At 38.4% G+C, this 16,660-nt stretch overlaps 1 protein-coding gene across 1 annotated transcript; it reads right to left on the minus strand.

Annotated features, from left to right (window-relative positions):
- Positions 1-3,091: 3,091 nt before the first annotated feature.
- On the minus strand, positions 3,092-7,456 carry LOC127455757 (cytochrome P450 1A1-like). Its single transcript, XM_051723873.1, has 7 exons — positions 7,372-7,456; positions 5,657-6,557; positions 5,430-5,556; positions 5,229-5,318; positions 4,901-5,024; positions 4,596-4,682; positions 3,092-4,242 (listed from the first exon to the last, which is right to left on the minus strand). The coding sequence occupies exons 2-7, from the start codon at positions 6,494-6,496 to the stop codon at positions 3,930-3,932; spliced, it is 1,581 nt and encodes a 526-aa protein (XP_051579833.1). The 5' UTR covers positions 6,497-6,557; positions 7,372-7,456; the 3' UTR covers positions 3,092-3,929.
- Positions 7,457-16,660: the final 9,204 nt, after the last annotated feature.

Consider the following 16,660-nt stretch of genomic DNA (forward strand, 5'->3'; position numbering starts at 1 on the left):
AACCGCACCTTTATTATGCACAATACAGTAAGGTGATTGTCTTTTTGAAAACTATGTACGTTTTCTGTGAACACAAGAGAGTTGTACTAAAAGTAGAATGAGTGGTTCTGATTTGTTGTTACTGTAGTATCCGAAGCACAAGCTGTAAAGGCACAGCCCTCTTCCGGAAAGGGGGCAGGGAGCAGCAGCTCATTTACATTTAAAGAGACACACACGAAATCAGCGTGTTTTTGATTCCACCTAAAAAGAGACATTTACAACATGGTATAATAAATGATCCGTGGGGTATTTTGAGCTGAAACGTCACAGACACATTCTGGAGACACCTGAGACTTATATTACATCTTGTAAAAAGGGCAATAATAGGTCTCCTTTAATACTTTTTCAAGCTACTAAAGTTACCCAGTCAAGAGCAGTGAGTGTTTTCTCATTTTCTTGTAATGATTGTTTGATCATTATAATGACACACTACACTAGATGGCAACAGGTATATTAGCTTACATTTATACTTACAAGTCCAACATTTTAATATAAATCTGCCTTTTTCTCTGCTGTTTTCATTCACTTTAGACATCACTCTCTGTGTTTACATGAATATCTCACCAAGACGGGCATTTTGGCGGAATTTTGAGATGTATTTGACCGTTCAGGTGCTCATTCGCGTGAGCATTTTCGGAACACACGCGCATGTTCAGCACACACACTTATGCCACCTATCAATCAAACAGGGTGCAACTGTTACTAGATCCCTAGCGAATTATAAAATTACGTGCTCTGGATTACTTTCAACAGCAGAATAAGAATATGAACTTTCAAATAAGTGACAGGCCTAGGCTATCACAAATACAGCTGGTTATTTTTTCGTTTTTTATGTTTTAATTAGTCTGCTTGTCCGGTCAGGTAAGTAAAATTATCTTTCACTTGCCCCTTCAAAAATCCACTTGTCGGTAGCGTTAATGTCGAGCCCTGATTAAATATTGTATTCAACATTCTCCGATAACAATTTTTTCTTAAATTAAATTAATTACTTTAGGAGTTGTAGATATTATTTTGGAAAACAAGCCAAAAAAGACTAATCAAAAACGTATTTTGCTCCAGTGTATAATGGGCTAAGACTACACTCTCTCACCTCACCTCACCTTCACTTCGATCCATCTTTAACTCACAAAGAAAAAACTTTCTCTTCTTAATAGAGCTGCGTGTCACCGATTTTCTTCATGATAAGATACACAGTGTACATGACACATATATTATGATTCACGTTATAATCTAGCTGCAGCAAATGCACCCGAGTGACGAGCGTCCCCACGCCAGAGTGTGCATCAGCCGGGAGAAGATTCAGTCTCTTCCCCGGTCACTTCATGCAACTCATAGACACGGCGCTGACTGCACAGAGATATGCCAGTTTTGGGGTTTATTTTCATAACCCGCTTCCTTATTATTTGAACTTTAATAAAGGATGTTTTAAAGATATAATGCCGGGGTGTTTCATTGTGAAACAGAATGCGGCACAACAATCATTTAATCTAGATTATCTTGTTTTCATACTTTTTGGAAGCCAAAATCGTAATTGAAAATAAAATTTGATTAATCGCCCAGCCCACGACATACCATTGTTACACCCAGAGCTACTACAGCTGCACATGAGGGCACAGTTTGTCATAAAATCCTGTGTTTCCACCAGACTATTGGAGAGCAAATAGTCACTTAGTTATCCAATCTCTTAATCCACTAAATGTCTAACCCGTTAAACAGTTTAATGTCTCTGCCCCATCGCGAAAAATTCAAATATGCCCACCTTCATTTCATCAGCAAAATGATCATGTAATAAATCTGTCGTGGCTGTCTTGAGTTTGGTCTAAGCAGTGGTGGGCGGAGTTAGTGTAAATAGCCTCTGCCAACAAGATGGGCTACATGCACTTAGTGTAAATAGACACTCTGATTATGGCAAGACTGGTAAAAGGAAAACAATATTTCAGAAGGAAAGATACAGTACATTTTCACTAGAAGCACAGTCTCAGCTCGGTAAAGTGGTCTACCCACAGGTACAGTCAGAAAATTATAACTAGCCCTATAAAAGATGTATTTTTAAATTGAGTTAGTTTTATTTAATTTCTCATTGCATTTGTAGTACAAAATTGTCAAATTCAAAAGGTTCCCGAATTCCAATGTAAACACGAAATGCAATAAAGAAGTTATGTTAATTAGTATTTAATTTCAATTATGTATCCAAATTTTAAGCTTGTGGGTGAGCTTGGTACCTCAGCCATCACTGAAGTCCATTTTTGACCCAGGAAAAACCTTGGTTGTGCTATAGTGTATGGGTGTTTTTACACTTTGAATACCATGTTAATTGGCGTGAGCACAAAAACAAACAAACAAAGAAAAAAACAGATCATTATTTGCCTTGTAGGGTTTGATTAGGTCTTGTTGTGTTGTTAGAAATTAAAGATAGTACTAGTATAAATATGCACACTGCATGTCCAGGGCAGCATTAACGTACTGCAGGCCCCGGGGCTTGAATGTTTCGCCCATGCATTAATGCATCCCTGGACATGTCATCAAAATCTTACTCCAGTCAGGTAATCAAAGTTGGCAACCCTGTTTTATGGTACTTCATAAGTTATAGTGACAGTTGGTTTTGTGTAAATCAGGAGTGCCTGTGGCATGTACAATGGCAATAAATAAATCCCCAAGTTTAATCCGGGCCCCGATGTTGTGCTTTGTTAAATAGTACATTTGTAAATATTTATTTTCATTTATATTATCACATACCAGTTCCCTCAATTTATTGTTAAAACAACATAAAGCAAACAGTTGTGATGTGTATCGAGTCTCTGTTCAGAATCTCTTGATTAAATTGTTTTAAATTAGTTTGTGTATCTGGAGTTTGATGTTTGTTCACTGTAAAGCAATGTCATGCCAGGATGACGTCACTACCGGCGAATGTGACCGCTGAAATAAAAAACTAGCATCCTTTTTTTTTTTTTTTTTTTTTTTTTTTTTAAAGCACCATCTGAATTGGCAAATTATGTTTTTAGTAAAGTGAATGTTATTTATATAAGTTAGTCAGAGTCAGCTGCTCACAGAGTTGGTATGAGAGCACAGTTGCAGTATTTATTTATTAAATGACATCTTTAGAACTTCAGATGTTAAATTCCTTCATTATACAAATATAAAATAAAAAACATCTGCCACAGAGAGGATCAGGTCACAGATTAAACAATTAAACAATAAAAAAATAATAATTCAGGGAAGAAAATCTAGATTGATCTATAACGATATCGGATATCTGGAAGCACCTTGATAAATACAAAACAGTAGGTATAAAACTTCAACAATCTGAACAAACAGAAGAACAGGCACATGGTAATAATGGCTGTATATTTACACGTGGATCACATTTTGGGATCGTAATGTAATATTAGAAAATAGCTTCAGTTTGTGTCGTCACAAGACGAGCAGTGGTTTGAGGAATCTCTATAAAGCTTATAACAATCAAAGGTATCGTTTGACAGACTGGCGTGAAAGCAGCTTAACGTGCAAAGTTGCGACAGGCACTCAGTGTTATCTGCGCTAGTCTGCTCTATATTTGGAAGCACAAATATTTTATCAGCATTTGCATGAGTTGTGAAAGGATGAAAGAGTTTAAACCCACGTTTAAGCTGTGAAAGTGAACCTGCATTTGAAAAGAAGATGTATACATGATAAGAGATGATAAATCAAGGTGCAGTCTCTGGGGTTTGAGCTGTGCAGTCCAGCATGGTTGAAATTACTGCATTAAAATACACCATATGCTTGACCTGATTGATACAAACATCTTTCAAATTTTTGGCATTGTGAGCTGATGTCGAGCTTTTCACAGGACTGGAATCACAAATGAGAAGTTTACAGACTGAATCTTGAACTCTAATGACCTTTTGTTTAGATCACGATGCAGCGCTATTTAGTTCAAACCCAGGCTGCGGCGTGACCTGCAGCTGACAGCGCTTGTGTTTCATGGTGAGCCCATACTCGGGTGTCATATCCAGCATTTCTCCTGGTATAATGCTGAACTTTAACCTCTGCAGCAGGATGGCCAGGAACAGAAAGACCTCGATGCGTCCGATGGCCTCTCCGATGCAGCGGCGCTTCCCCAAGCCGAAAACCATCACCTTTTCTCCTTCAGTCTTGTTGAGTTCTGTACCGTCTGCACTAAGGAACCGATCAGGGTTAAAGGAGGATGGATCTTTCCAAAGTTTTCTGCAGAAAGAGACACCAGGTTCAGCTTTTTTTCAAAGAGAGATATACCAAATCCTGACCACATTTCTCCTAAATTCATTCATGATAAACAGGCCCAAACTTAATCTGTAGAGTTGTCTGCATTGATTTGGGGGGAAATGGATTTAAACATGGTAAAATGTGTTAAATGGAGTTGGGAGTACTAGACTCTTATTGGTAAGTGAGAGAATTCTCAAATTAGCCAAAATACCAAAATTCTTAGTCAAACACGCAAGAGGCAAGGCTTGTGTAGTGTCATGAATGTTGGGTATTCCAGACATATTATGTACGCACAGATCCCGCGGGGCCTGCTGATAAATCACTGATTAACTTACGGGTCATGGTTGACTTGCCACTGGTTAACAAACACACAGGTGTCTTTGGGAATGAAGTATCCATTGAGTGATGTGTCTTTGGTGGTACTAAAAGAAAAAGAAAAAAACACCATTATAGCATTATAACACCATTAAAATGCCATTACATCTAACCAACTTTGATAAATATTGCTTAATGTTTACAGTTGTCCTTGTTTCACTGTTCCGTGTATTGATTAGCTTGTTTGCCTGAACTCTTAAATCTTGATTCACATGTTGTTTTCTTTAGTACTCGTGAACGGGGATCTGAATTCGCAGTAACGCACCAGTGAGGGATTGTGAACGGAAGGAAAGATGAATGGCGGAAGATCTCCAGAATAAAAGCCTCGAGCAGCGGCATTTCAGATCTGTCTGACAGACATGGCGTACGGTCCATTCCGATCTTTTCATCTAGAGAGAGCATTTAAATTTATTTATTTTTTTATGAGCCATTTGACCAAACACAGGAGACAGTAACAAGCAATATGTACAGCAGAAAGATTTCTGTAATTAATACACATTGTTTATATTGGTTAGAACACTTAAGTGTAAAAATTTGCAAAAGTACTGTGTTTTTAGATGGATGGATGGATGGATGGATAGATAGATACTCACTCAGTTCTTTATATAGTCTTTCCTGGATCTCGGGGTAAGCCACTAGATAGACAACAGCCCAGGAGAGAGCTGTACTGATAGTGTCAAAACCTGTCAATTATAAACAAACACCCTTTAAATCACATCAGAATCAAGCAGACCTCATATTGAGTCTAATTCACTCATTTCAGAACATTGATGACAGCTTCACCCTGAACTCACCAGCTCCAAATAGGTCATTGACGATTCCAACAATCTTCTCATCGGACACTTGGACATTTGAGTTCTCATCCAGCTTTCTGTCTTCGCAGTGGTCGATGAGCGAATCGGTGATGTCACGGATGTTGTCCTGAAACACATAAGAAGACATGTATCATGAGCTTCACAGACACCACTGAATAATTCAGACCATAAAAGAGAAGCTGATGGTCATGTTGAAGAGCACCCACCTTGTCGAAAGTGTCATAATGGTCCTTCACAATCTTCTGTATGAAGTTACTGAATCGAGCATTGATGTCCAGGAACTTCTTCATGGATTTGCTGGGCAGGAATCGCAGGAATGGGATAAAATCTGAAGGGTTGCCACTACCCACAATCTTCCCAAACTCATCGCTCATGGTGACCAAACCCACTAGCTCTTCGTCATCGTGGCTGTAACGACGGCCAAAACATATTCCGCAGATCACATTGGCCACGGATACCACGATGTGACGGAAAGGATCGAAGCTCCCATCAGCCTTCATGACAGTGTGTAATCTTTCTATCAGATAGAGTCCCTCTTTGATAACATGCTCCTCAAGAGCACAAGAATATTCAGCGCTTTCTCCTTGCACTGTTGCAAAGGACCTCAGAGCACTCAGTGCTAGTTTACGGCGGGCACGCCACACTCCGACCTGATCCGTGCTGAAGGCTAGGCTCTTCCCATCACTGATGAATTTGGTGCTGTAGAGCTCAGGTCGCCCAGAGAATTCCTCGCCCTGTTTGAGGAGCGCCTGGCGGATGGTCTCGTTTCCGCTGAGCACCACCACCGGGCGCATGCCAATCTGGATTTGGTAGACGGAGCCGTAGCACTTACTCATGGCAGTCAGACTGAGGTGTGGATTGTTCCCCACTTCCAGGACGTTTCCGATTATGGGAAGAGGTTTTGGACCGGGAAGCTTCTGGAGTCCTTCTGGAATCTTAGTGCGCATGAGGCGCATGATGAGATACACGATGCATATCGTTACGATGGCCACAAGACTCTCAGACACTGAGATGGGGCCCAACACCGGCAGAACCATCAGCGCCATTGTTACTTTCCTTTCTTTTTCCTCTACAATCAGATTATCTTACAGACAGTGAACAGGTTTCCTGCTCAAAACAAAGCAGAGTGGAATAAATTAAAGATAAATTAACTTAGAGGGAGATTGTGACCTATAAAGAGAGAGAGAGAGAGAGAGAGACAGACAGACAGACACAAAGAAAGTGTGTAGATTTCTTGGGTGAATGATACTGAAAAAGGTGTGTCTGGTGTCTGTCTGCAACCTGTTTCTTCTTCTCTTTTTTGCATTGCATGTGCAGTATACACTTTACATTTATGCAATAAACTAAGCAACTACTAACTGATATTTTGCCAGTTAAAGCAATGCACATTGTTTGGTTATGTGCATTTCACAGAATTCAATAATGATAAACTAAACTTTCCTTAATAAATTGCACATGAATTGAACAGTCTGAAGGGCAGAGTGAACATCTGTGGCATACATACACACACAGAAAGAGAGAGAGAGAGAGAGAGAGACCTTTATTCAGAAAAAGTGCAGTGCAGCTGTCATAAAATGCATCCCAAAAAGTCCATTTCTATCTAATAGCATGAGATATGATGTTTAATATAATCAAATGAGCATGCATAGCAGTTAATGAAGAATAAATAAAAAAAAGTCAGAAGTAATAGGTAGGAAAGTTATGCTTTAGATCTAAAACCTTAACATGTTTGAGCATGCACACATTCGATAGCCAACCGATAAATGATTATCTTAAGTAAGGAGAAAGTAAGAAAATGTTTTAATCTAAAACATGAATTAATATGTTTAATGTGATCAAATGTGCATGCACACTAGTAAATGAACTAGTGATCATACAGTATATTATCTAAAAGTAAGAGAGGTATTGATTTAAAGCTTACCTATAGCAAGTGGAAGAAGAATTCCCTTTTCTCTGCTGAATGTGTCAATCCAAAGTCAATTATTTGAGCTCCATTGTTGTGCCGCAATATTCCAGCGGATACAACTTTTATAGAGAAAAACTCCTCACGATTGGCTGATCTCTGTGTGACGTCATGAAGCAGGGAAGCGCTGGACGCTTTGTGAATGGGACAGATCAGAGTGAGATCAGTGCGGAGTTTATTATACTGGTCGCTGATCTCAACAAGAAAAAAAATAGCGTGAGTAAATGTTTAAGTTGAGCTCTTGACCCGAGTTCCCAAACATTTTTTATAAATATATATATATATTTTACAAACTGATACAATACAGAAAAGTATGAATCTCTTCACAATACGTTTTAAAAATAAATAATATATATCAAACATTCACAATATTGGATTGATTGAGCTAACCTCTTTAATTAGCTCCTTATGCAATTAAATAAATAAATAAATATTTTAATTAAGTTATTTTCCAAAAAGAACTGATTTTCCAAACATTTTAATAAAACAAATGTACAAACGGATAAAATTCAGAAAGAAATCACCAATCTCTTCAAGGTATGTTTAATAATAATAATAATAATAATAATAATTAAACTTCCACGATATTTTGAAAATGAATCTAAACGCTTTAAAGAGCCCCTTATGCAATAAAATAATAGATAAATAAATAGTGTTTATGTAAAAATAGGAACTTAGAAATAAGAAATCCACTGAACAAATGAATGTGTTTGTGTTAACACTGTTAATTTATTTTTCCTCAATCATATGATATTTTACAAAACAACCATCTTCAGAAATTTCAGAAACAAAATTCAAATATTCACATATAAAAATAGCAAAATTGGAACAAATTAGAAAATACATTTACAATTAAAGACATACAGACAGAGAGAAAACAAGCAGTATTATCATAGTTTTGGACATGTATACCATAGTAATAGCAAGGTATTCCTGTAAGTACGTTGAGTATCATGCAAATACCATGGCATATGAATAAAAAAAGAATGAAAAGACCAAAAACATTTAGAATCTTGATTTACACAGGTCTTCATGTTACACTCTCCTTTATGTTACTTTCAGAGATGTTAATGTATGACAAAACATAGTCTTAACAGCTGTGCCATAAATCTTCTCTGATAGTGTGCTTATGTATAATTGTTCATTGCAACATAATTGCAGACATATTTGCCCAAGAATTAATTAACGAAATAAATAGTTTTGTGTTGATTTGTAGGGTCATGTTCATCTGGCGTGCGCTCATAACTCATTAAGTATGTACTGTAAGCATTGCGTGCAAAGGTGTGTGTGTGTGTGTTTGTGTGTGTGTGTGTGTGTGTGTGTGTTTCTGAGCCCTTGCACAGGTTCCTTCACACATTTTTCATACATTTCATTCATTGTGCCAAAAGGCAAAACTGTCCTTTTTGGGCAAAAATGTGAAACCCAGAATGACTTTGCACTATAGTGAAGGTCTATCAGGGGATACATTAGGTGAGACTGGGGCTAGTTGTCAAATTAGTGTGATGTCACAAGGGTTGTGAGTTGTCAGTAACTATACAGTTCTGAGCAAAAAGCATTTCAAAAAATCTCACTTTCTCTAGCAGTGGTTTTGTAGGCTGGATTAAAACCTTAAATTAAAAATGTTCTTAAATTACAATAACTTCCACCAATACCCAAAAGTTGAACTATGCTCTCAGGACAATACATTTTTTTTCATAAATGTCAGACTGGGGCAAGTTGTCAGGTGTTTTATACTGTATGTACTGTAAAATTTATTAATTACAATTTCTGTGAGCCAATTATTATTATTTAAAAAAATTGCATGTTACCTTTTACATTTTTGTTGTTTCAAAAATTGGTTTTTGATTCCAAATCGCCTTACTTTTTTAGCCTATAATAGACTGTTAAATGGCAGGTTCCCATTATGATAACTTATGATATTTTTTTCCCCTGGGCTATCAGTGGAAATGTTCAACAAGTGTTTTATTTTATTTATTTATTTTTGACAAGACTTTTAAGTTTATGTCTATACAGAAATGGACAAAATATACCAACCATGAAAAATATTCACTGGAGTAAAAGTGTGACAACTAGCCCTAGCCTATAGGTGTATTATCACTACAATCGGCTCCTTTGAACAGGTTATAGCTGCTCAATTGCGTTTATTTGTTTGTTCTGTGGTCTGTTTCCTTTTGCAAGCATCTCGCAACCTCACACTGTTATCATGCTTCGCAGCACGCTACGATCCACTTGTTAAACGGCATCGCGTGCGTGCACCTGTTGCGCGCGGGTTAAAGATTGGCCACGTTGCGTGAGAGCGCGAGCGCACCGCTTGCCTGAGCTGTGCGCGAGGATGCTGGAGGGAGGGTTAAACGAGTTCACCTCACCCTTTACCACCATTTATGACACTGTGTCGGAGCACATTACATTAGTTTGAAAGTTTCACCAAGAGAACACGTGTGATATATAGCAATTCTGATTTACTGCATGCATTCGCACGTCTTTAATGTTCTAGTAGACAGTAAACCCCCTATAAGAGTTAAGGCCCCCCCAATAACTCTTATAGGGTTTAGCCAAAAATAAAAAAAAATAATTGGCCACTGGGGGTTCCCTGGTGTTTTATCAAAACTAGAATACTAGAAACAGAAAAGGGTTGACCTTGTTATACGTGTCTCCAGGTACAATTACCTGCAGTTTCCAGGTGAAATGAACACCAGACGCGCTACAACAGCTGTGTGTTTTCTCCACTTTCACTCAAATCATGAGTTTAATGGCTGATTATGAATTTATAAACACTTATTTTTCTCTCTATTACTCAGACCCTGCTATGTTATAATATCGAGACACTTTTACTCTAACGCATCTTTTGAAAAATTATACATTTTAACGCTTGAATTACAGACCCGCGTACATATAAACACTTATTCCAATATGATTAGCTTGCACAGTAGCGCACCTCATAGTGCGTTGGACTTTGGACTCAGAGGACCGTGGAACCATGCAAGAATTCAAGCTGACACGTAACATGGCAGAGTCAGAGAAGCAACACGAATTGACATGGTTACTTCACAAATTTGGTTTTTATTTCGCTTTTGCATTTTAAAACACTATCGGCTAAGGTCAGGTGTTGGTTAAGGGTAAGGATGTATGTTTTGCTAAAGTTTCATTTATCTTTTTGGACACTATGGCTGTGTCTCTTTTGGAAGGCTGCATGCTAGGTAGGATGCGTCCTTTGAAGGCTGCAGTATACGGAGCGTCCTCCTTTAAACAAATCTCATTTAAACGAGACGGTCTTCGTAGGACAAATGGAAACGGTTCGTAACATGGTTGCTATGACAGCACTCCACTCTTTAACAGGCGGGAGCGCTTTGAGTGAAAAGGGAACAAATTCCCTTTTGAAGGAAAGGTATGAGGTAAAATTCAGGAGAGTTATAAAGATGTAGACAGGAAAGAAAATAGATTTTACAGGTGTACTTTTAGTCTAATACTTTATTTTAATCATATATTATTCCTTGCGTTTGAACATCATATTTACAGGCAAATTGGCGTTATTTTTTTATATATTTTTTTACATTTCCGTTGAAGCAAAGAATTGTGGGTTGTGAGTGCCCACGAAGGATACACTTCATGAATCCTCTGAATTCCAGTGAAAGAAGGTCACATTCGAAGTGTCCTTCTCGCTTATATGAAAGAGACAGCCTCGATGACGTATGCGGCCGACAAATGCGACCTCCGGAGGACGCAGCCTTCCAAACGAGACACAGCCTATTGGTTAAGTTTAGGGGAAAGTTTTAGGTTAGGGAGGTATGTTTTATTAAAACTTCCATCTAAAATTCATCTTTAAAAATTTCGTCTGATTACAACCTCATTTAGCTTGGTTTTGGCTCCTCCTGCTGGATATTTCACTTGAAAAATGAAGCCAAATGTGTTATGAAACTTTTACAAAGTTTTGTGAAAACGTTGCAATGCTCATTCATTTTCATGAGACCAGGCTAAGTGTTCAAGTGACCCCCCAAGAGCTCTGACACAATTCGATCATTGGTCTGCAATGTGTTCGTGGCTTTGTTCATAATGGAATACCTATTATACTTAGTATACTCTAAGATTAAAATAAATACTTATTAGCCACAGCATATAATAACTGGACACTCACTTAATTAACTTGCTTAATTACACATAAACAAACAAACAATAAAAAAAATCTTAATTGTTGCATAATGCATAAATGTTTCACATGCTATTTAAAAAAAAATAGGCAGTATGCAATAGGCTATTATTCCATTCCAAACCTAGCCTCTTTCTTGATTCATTATTTGATTGGACTGTGTTGGAAGACACAGAGACCAAATATCTTTTTTCTTAGCTTTATTAAGAGTTGAGGTCACCCTGGCTGCTGAGGTCGCAAGTGAAAGTGGGCAAAGACACACTGGCAGACACTGACAAGTTTGAAAACTGTCACATGGAATGATCTAGAAAGATTCAGAAATGTTCAAGGATATTCTAAGGCTGTTGGACACATTATACTGGCAAACAGAGATGCAATAATAAGATGATTCCACTGTGTTCTCTGTTACATGATGTCTGAAATGTACAAGTTTCATGAACTTGTATATTTCCTTGTATATTATACATGAATTTTTTCTCCCCACAAAATGACCTTCACCTTCAGCTGAGCACTACTAAGTGAGCTACTAATTGAACAGAAAGACACATGCACACAAAACTGGAAAACAGAAATTATGATAAAATATTTGGACCGTCAATAGATTAAAGCTACTAAAAAACTACTAATAGGCCTACTGTACTGTAGATTAAAACATTGTTATTAATCTTGTGATTTATTCTGTTTCTTTTAAGAAAGAAAAACATATTTAATGTTTATATAATAATGTGCAAGTTTTATATGTGGATGACACAGAATATGTTATAGGCTACTTGGCGAATTGTGTTTTTAAGTTTAAAAGTGACTTATTAATAATACTATGATGATGCTAAATGCACCAATAAGCAATAATGCCATTATAATATCTGTTTAAATTTTCATTTTTGGGTGAACTATCCCCAAATACTTTTTTGGGGGGCCACTGCATGTCATGATCAAACAGAGTATTTAGATAAAGGGTTTTACATAAGCCTTTTCTAAAGGTTTATTATGCTGAAAACTGATTTATGCAAAGATTTACATGATTTAATGTTGTTTTTTAAGTGGCAGTACTGCATAATTTCAGACATTTCTATAGAAATTATGGTTCAATCAATAATTAGAGTGTGGCGATAAAAGTTCAAACAAAAAAGCAAAGCATGTTAACTGCATACAAAGAAGGTGAGTTTGTTTTTCTAAGTTTGTGCTACGTTTAAAAGTGACTTTATAATAGGCTATTATGATGATGCAGCTAAATAATCTTTATTATAGGCTAATATCTGTTAAAAGGAACACATTGCTGCGGTGATGATGTACTTGAGCGCTACTGATTGTGCTGCAGGGCTCCACAAGACAAAACAGGTTGTGAAACATTTGCACAATGCTACTGTTTCACGTGCTTTTTCAACAAGAAGTATGCAGAACGCTAAAATTCAATTCCGAGCACAGCTTCTCTGTCGCCCGCCCGTGTGTTCGCGTGAGAACGGTCTGAGGGGTGGGCTTGGTGTTCGGGACAATCCTAAATCTGCTCGGTTAGTCACGCGAAGGCGGCAGCCGCACGAAGGTGCAGATTTTTGCTCTGAGAATGAAACGAAATCATGCGGTCTGTCCGACACCACGCACACTCAGCAGTTTAATCCACATTCACAGCAGTGACTCGCCTCTGACTGACTGTAATACCGCGTCCCTCGCGTGTGAACCGGTAGTTGCGCCCGTTCAAGATTACACACATTCCATTCGAATCATGGCAAATCCATAACCGAGTGCACTGAGACGAACCGGCCTGATGTAATAAAGTTTGGACACTTCAGCCACACTTATAAAGTCTGACTGCCTTAGTGTTACTGCATTAGGAAACGGAATATCAAAGCGATGTGTAAACAAATGCGGATAGATATTTTCTTAGAACGGACTTCAACATGTGCAAAGGTTATGTTTAATAGATGTATGAAGTCAGTTACCCCCTCAAGTTTAAATAGGTGTCCTAGCAAAGTAACCACAAGTGTAGTTCATCTTATTAACTGTAGATATGTTCCACAAAGTGTCACAATACTCTTTTTCATTTCGAACCCTGTTTATCATCTCTAACTTATCAAACGGACTTTTGCCAAATGCAATGTTTAAAATTTTTCGAATAAATGAAACTTGCTTTCACACTTTTTTTATTTAATACAATTGGATTATCTTACATTAGATATATTATCTTAGATATCAAAAACAATATTTAGGCATTTATTAAATGGGTATTTCACCCAAAAATTAAAATTCTCTCATTATTTACTCACCCTCATGCCATCCCAGATGTTTAGGCCTATGACTTTATTTCTTCTGCTAAAAACAAACGAAGGTTTTTAGATGAATATCTCAGCTCTGTAGGTCCATATGCAGGGGTGTCAAACTCAGTTCCTGGAGGGCCGCAGCCCTGCAGAGTTTAGTTCCAGCCCTGCTCTAAAATGCTTCTTTGTAATCTTCAAGCACTCCTGAAGACCTTGATTAGCTGCTTCAGGTGTGTTTAATTAAGGTTGGAGCTAAACTCTGCTGGACTGTGGCCCTCCAGAAACCGAGTTTGACACCCCTATAATACAAGTAAATGGAGGCCAGAACTCTGAAGGTCCAAAAAGCACATAAAGGCAGTATAAAAATAATCCACATGACTCCAGTGGTTTAATCCAAGTCTTCAGAAGCAATATGATAGGTGTTCATTCAACTGTTTCTCACCCACACCTATCATACTGCTTCAGAAGACATGGATTAAACCACTGGAGTCATATGGATTACTTTACGACATAATATATTATGGAGATATTCTTCTAAAAATCTTTATTTGTGTTCAGCAGAAGAAAGTATACACATCTGGGATGGCATGAGGATGAGTAAATGATGAGAGAATGTTAAAGGTGCAGTATGTAACAATGTTCATGTAATATTCATCTTTTGTTTGCCAATGTGTGAACGGCTTGTAACGCAACTTAAAAAACGAGCCCTTCCCGGATTTCCTAGGTTGCCTATTAAAGCATGTAGACTGATTTTCATGCAAAGAGAGCGGGTCAATTTTGCTGGGAAAATCCAAAGGATGTGACATTTATGCGCACTCCCGAGAGCCTTGGCTCAGTGCTTCTCTTCCGCTGTTCAACAGCATCAACAAACTGCAACACTAGGTAACATTATCTTAGAGATGGAATCCAGCAAATGGCCGGCTCCCAGCACAACACCGACTCCTACACAAACTCTTGAGTAATCCAAAAAAACAAAACAAAATTTTTTTTTTATCTACTGAATCCCGTCTGGCTAAGTGGGAACGTGATCGTGGTCGCGCGAAAACTAGAGTGATCATCGGCAGGGCATTTGATTCCTGGAGGGACCTTCGTTCGGTTTTGGGGATCAAAACTGACCCTGAATTGGCGTTCTTCTTATTGGACAGGTAAGCTTACATAACTGCAAAGCATGTGAAATATAGTGCCATAAGGATTGATCTGTGTAATTTTAGCTAAACTACAATATCACATGAAATTAATGCTTGACAATGTTCAAGATAATGCAAAAATACCCATTCATTAGTGTTACGTAACTTGGTTATACAGAAAATATATACATTCTATTATTATAAAACAATAGCGCATCGATATATCAAAATGACAGTTATGATGGAATAACATCAATACTGAACTGTGTCAACATATTTATAATGTAGAGTCTATTTTATAAACAGCTACTGTCATCATCCACCAAATTTAGCTAACAGCTATTGATAAAGCTGGCTAGCTAACACCGACATAGGCTATCATATAAATACAGTCAATGTATCTGTAATGATGAGTCAGCAGAGTTGGGATCCATGTGCAGCTTTATTAACAGTAAACGTAGTAATATAGACAGGCAGGGGTCAATCACCAGCAATAGTAGTATCCAAGGTAAATCAGAGAGATAGTCACAAAACAGGCAAGAGGTCAGGGCATGGTGGCAGGCAATCACAGGTAATATCCAGGTAAACAAAGCAGTAACAGTAGGCAGGCAGCAAAGGGTCAAAACAGGGTAAACAGTCCAGGATCATACACAGGTTAGGCAGTAAATACAAATAACGCTCAGAAATGTCAGCCAGGGCAAATCAAGACTTCGTAATGACAGAGAGTGAGAGTGAGTCTTAAATAGCTGAGTAGATAGGCAACAAGTGAGGAGGTAATCAGTGCCAGGTACGGGGATTATGGGAAATGGAGTCCAGAGAGTTAGAGTTAATACGCAGGTGATGGAGCCCTCTGGTGGTGAGCGGGAGGGACTACAGAGGCGGGATTCGTGACAGACGATGACGATTGGCTTCTTCTTGTCTCCTAATAGCCCGTTGAAGATGGACGTGTGCTTGATCCTAGGTGGCCTCGCTTCTGAGGAAACAGTCATTGACGGCAGGAAGGTCCGTGGGCTCCCCTGACCTAGGAAATATGGGAGACTGAAAACCAAGAATACACTGGAAGGGAGTTAGACCAGTTGAAGTTTGTGGAGGGAATTCTGGGCATAACCAGCCCAAAGTAGATAGCGGCTCCAGTCAGATTGATTCTGAATGCAGTAGGTTCTGAGGAAGCAGGTCAACTTCTGAATCACGCATTCAGTTTGGCCGCTGGATTGTGGATGGTACCCAGAAGTTACACGTGAATCAGAAGTTGACCCACTTCCTCAGAACCTACTGCAATCAGAATCAATCCGACTGGAGCCGCTATCTACTCTGGGCTGAATATGCCCAGAATTCCCTCCGCAAACCATGTTCAGTTGATGGAAGAAAGCTGTCCATAAGCGGGAGGTGAACTGAGGCCCTCGGTCAGAAACAATGTCCTCAGGTAGACCATAGAATCTGAATACATAGTTGCATAGACGTTCAGCAGTTTCAAAGGCAGTAGGTAACTTGGATAAAGGAATTAACTGGCAAGCCTTAGAGAAGTGATCTACTACCGTGAGAATGGTTGTGTGACCCTGAGAAAGAGGAAGATCCGTGATGAAATCTATAGCAATATGAGACCATGGACGTTGAGGTATGGGTAGAGGCTGCAATAACCCAGACGGAAGTTGTTTAGATGATTTGTTGATGTTGCAATTGGAACAGTTCTGGATGTCACAAATGGTGTCTGCCTGCAAGGTGGG

This window comes from Myxocyprinus asiaticus, chromosome 18, assembly GCF_019703515.2.
Source record: "Myxocyprinus asiaticus isolate MX2 ecotype Aquarium Trade chromosome 18, UBuf_Myxa_2, whole genome shotgun sequence".
Classification (NCBI taxonomy): Eukaryota; Metazoa; Chordata; class Actinopteri; order Cypriniformes; family Catostomidae; genus Myxocyprinus; species Myxocyprinus asiaticus.

Excerpts from the sequence above, each read along its gene's own strand:
- LOC127455757 (XM_051723873.1), bottom strand. The coding sequence starts at position 6,496 with ATGGCGCTGATGGTTCTGCCGGTGTTGGGCCCCATCTCAGTGTCTGAG. Across the intron at positions 5,319-5,429 it reads CAATGACCTATTTGGAGCTG|GTTTTGACACTATCAGTACA; the intron begins GTGAGTTCAGGG and ends TATAATTGACAG. Across the intron at positions 4,683-4,900 it reads CCGTTCACAATCCCTCACTG|TACCACCAAAGACACATCAC; the intron begins GTGCGTTACTGC and ends TTTTTCTTTTAG.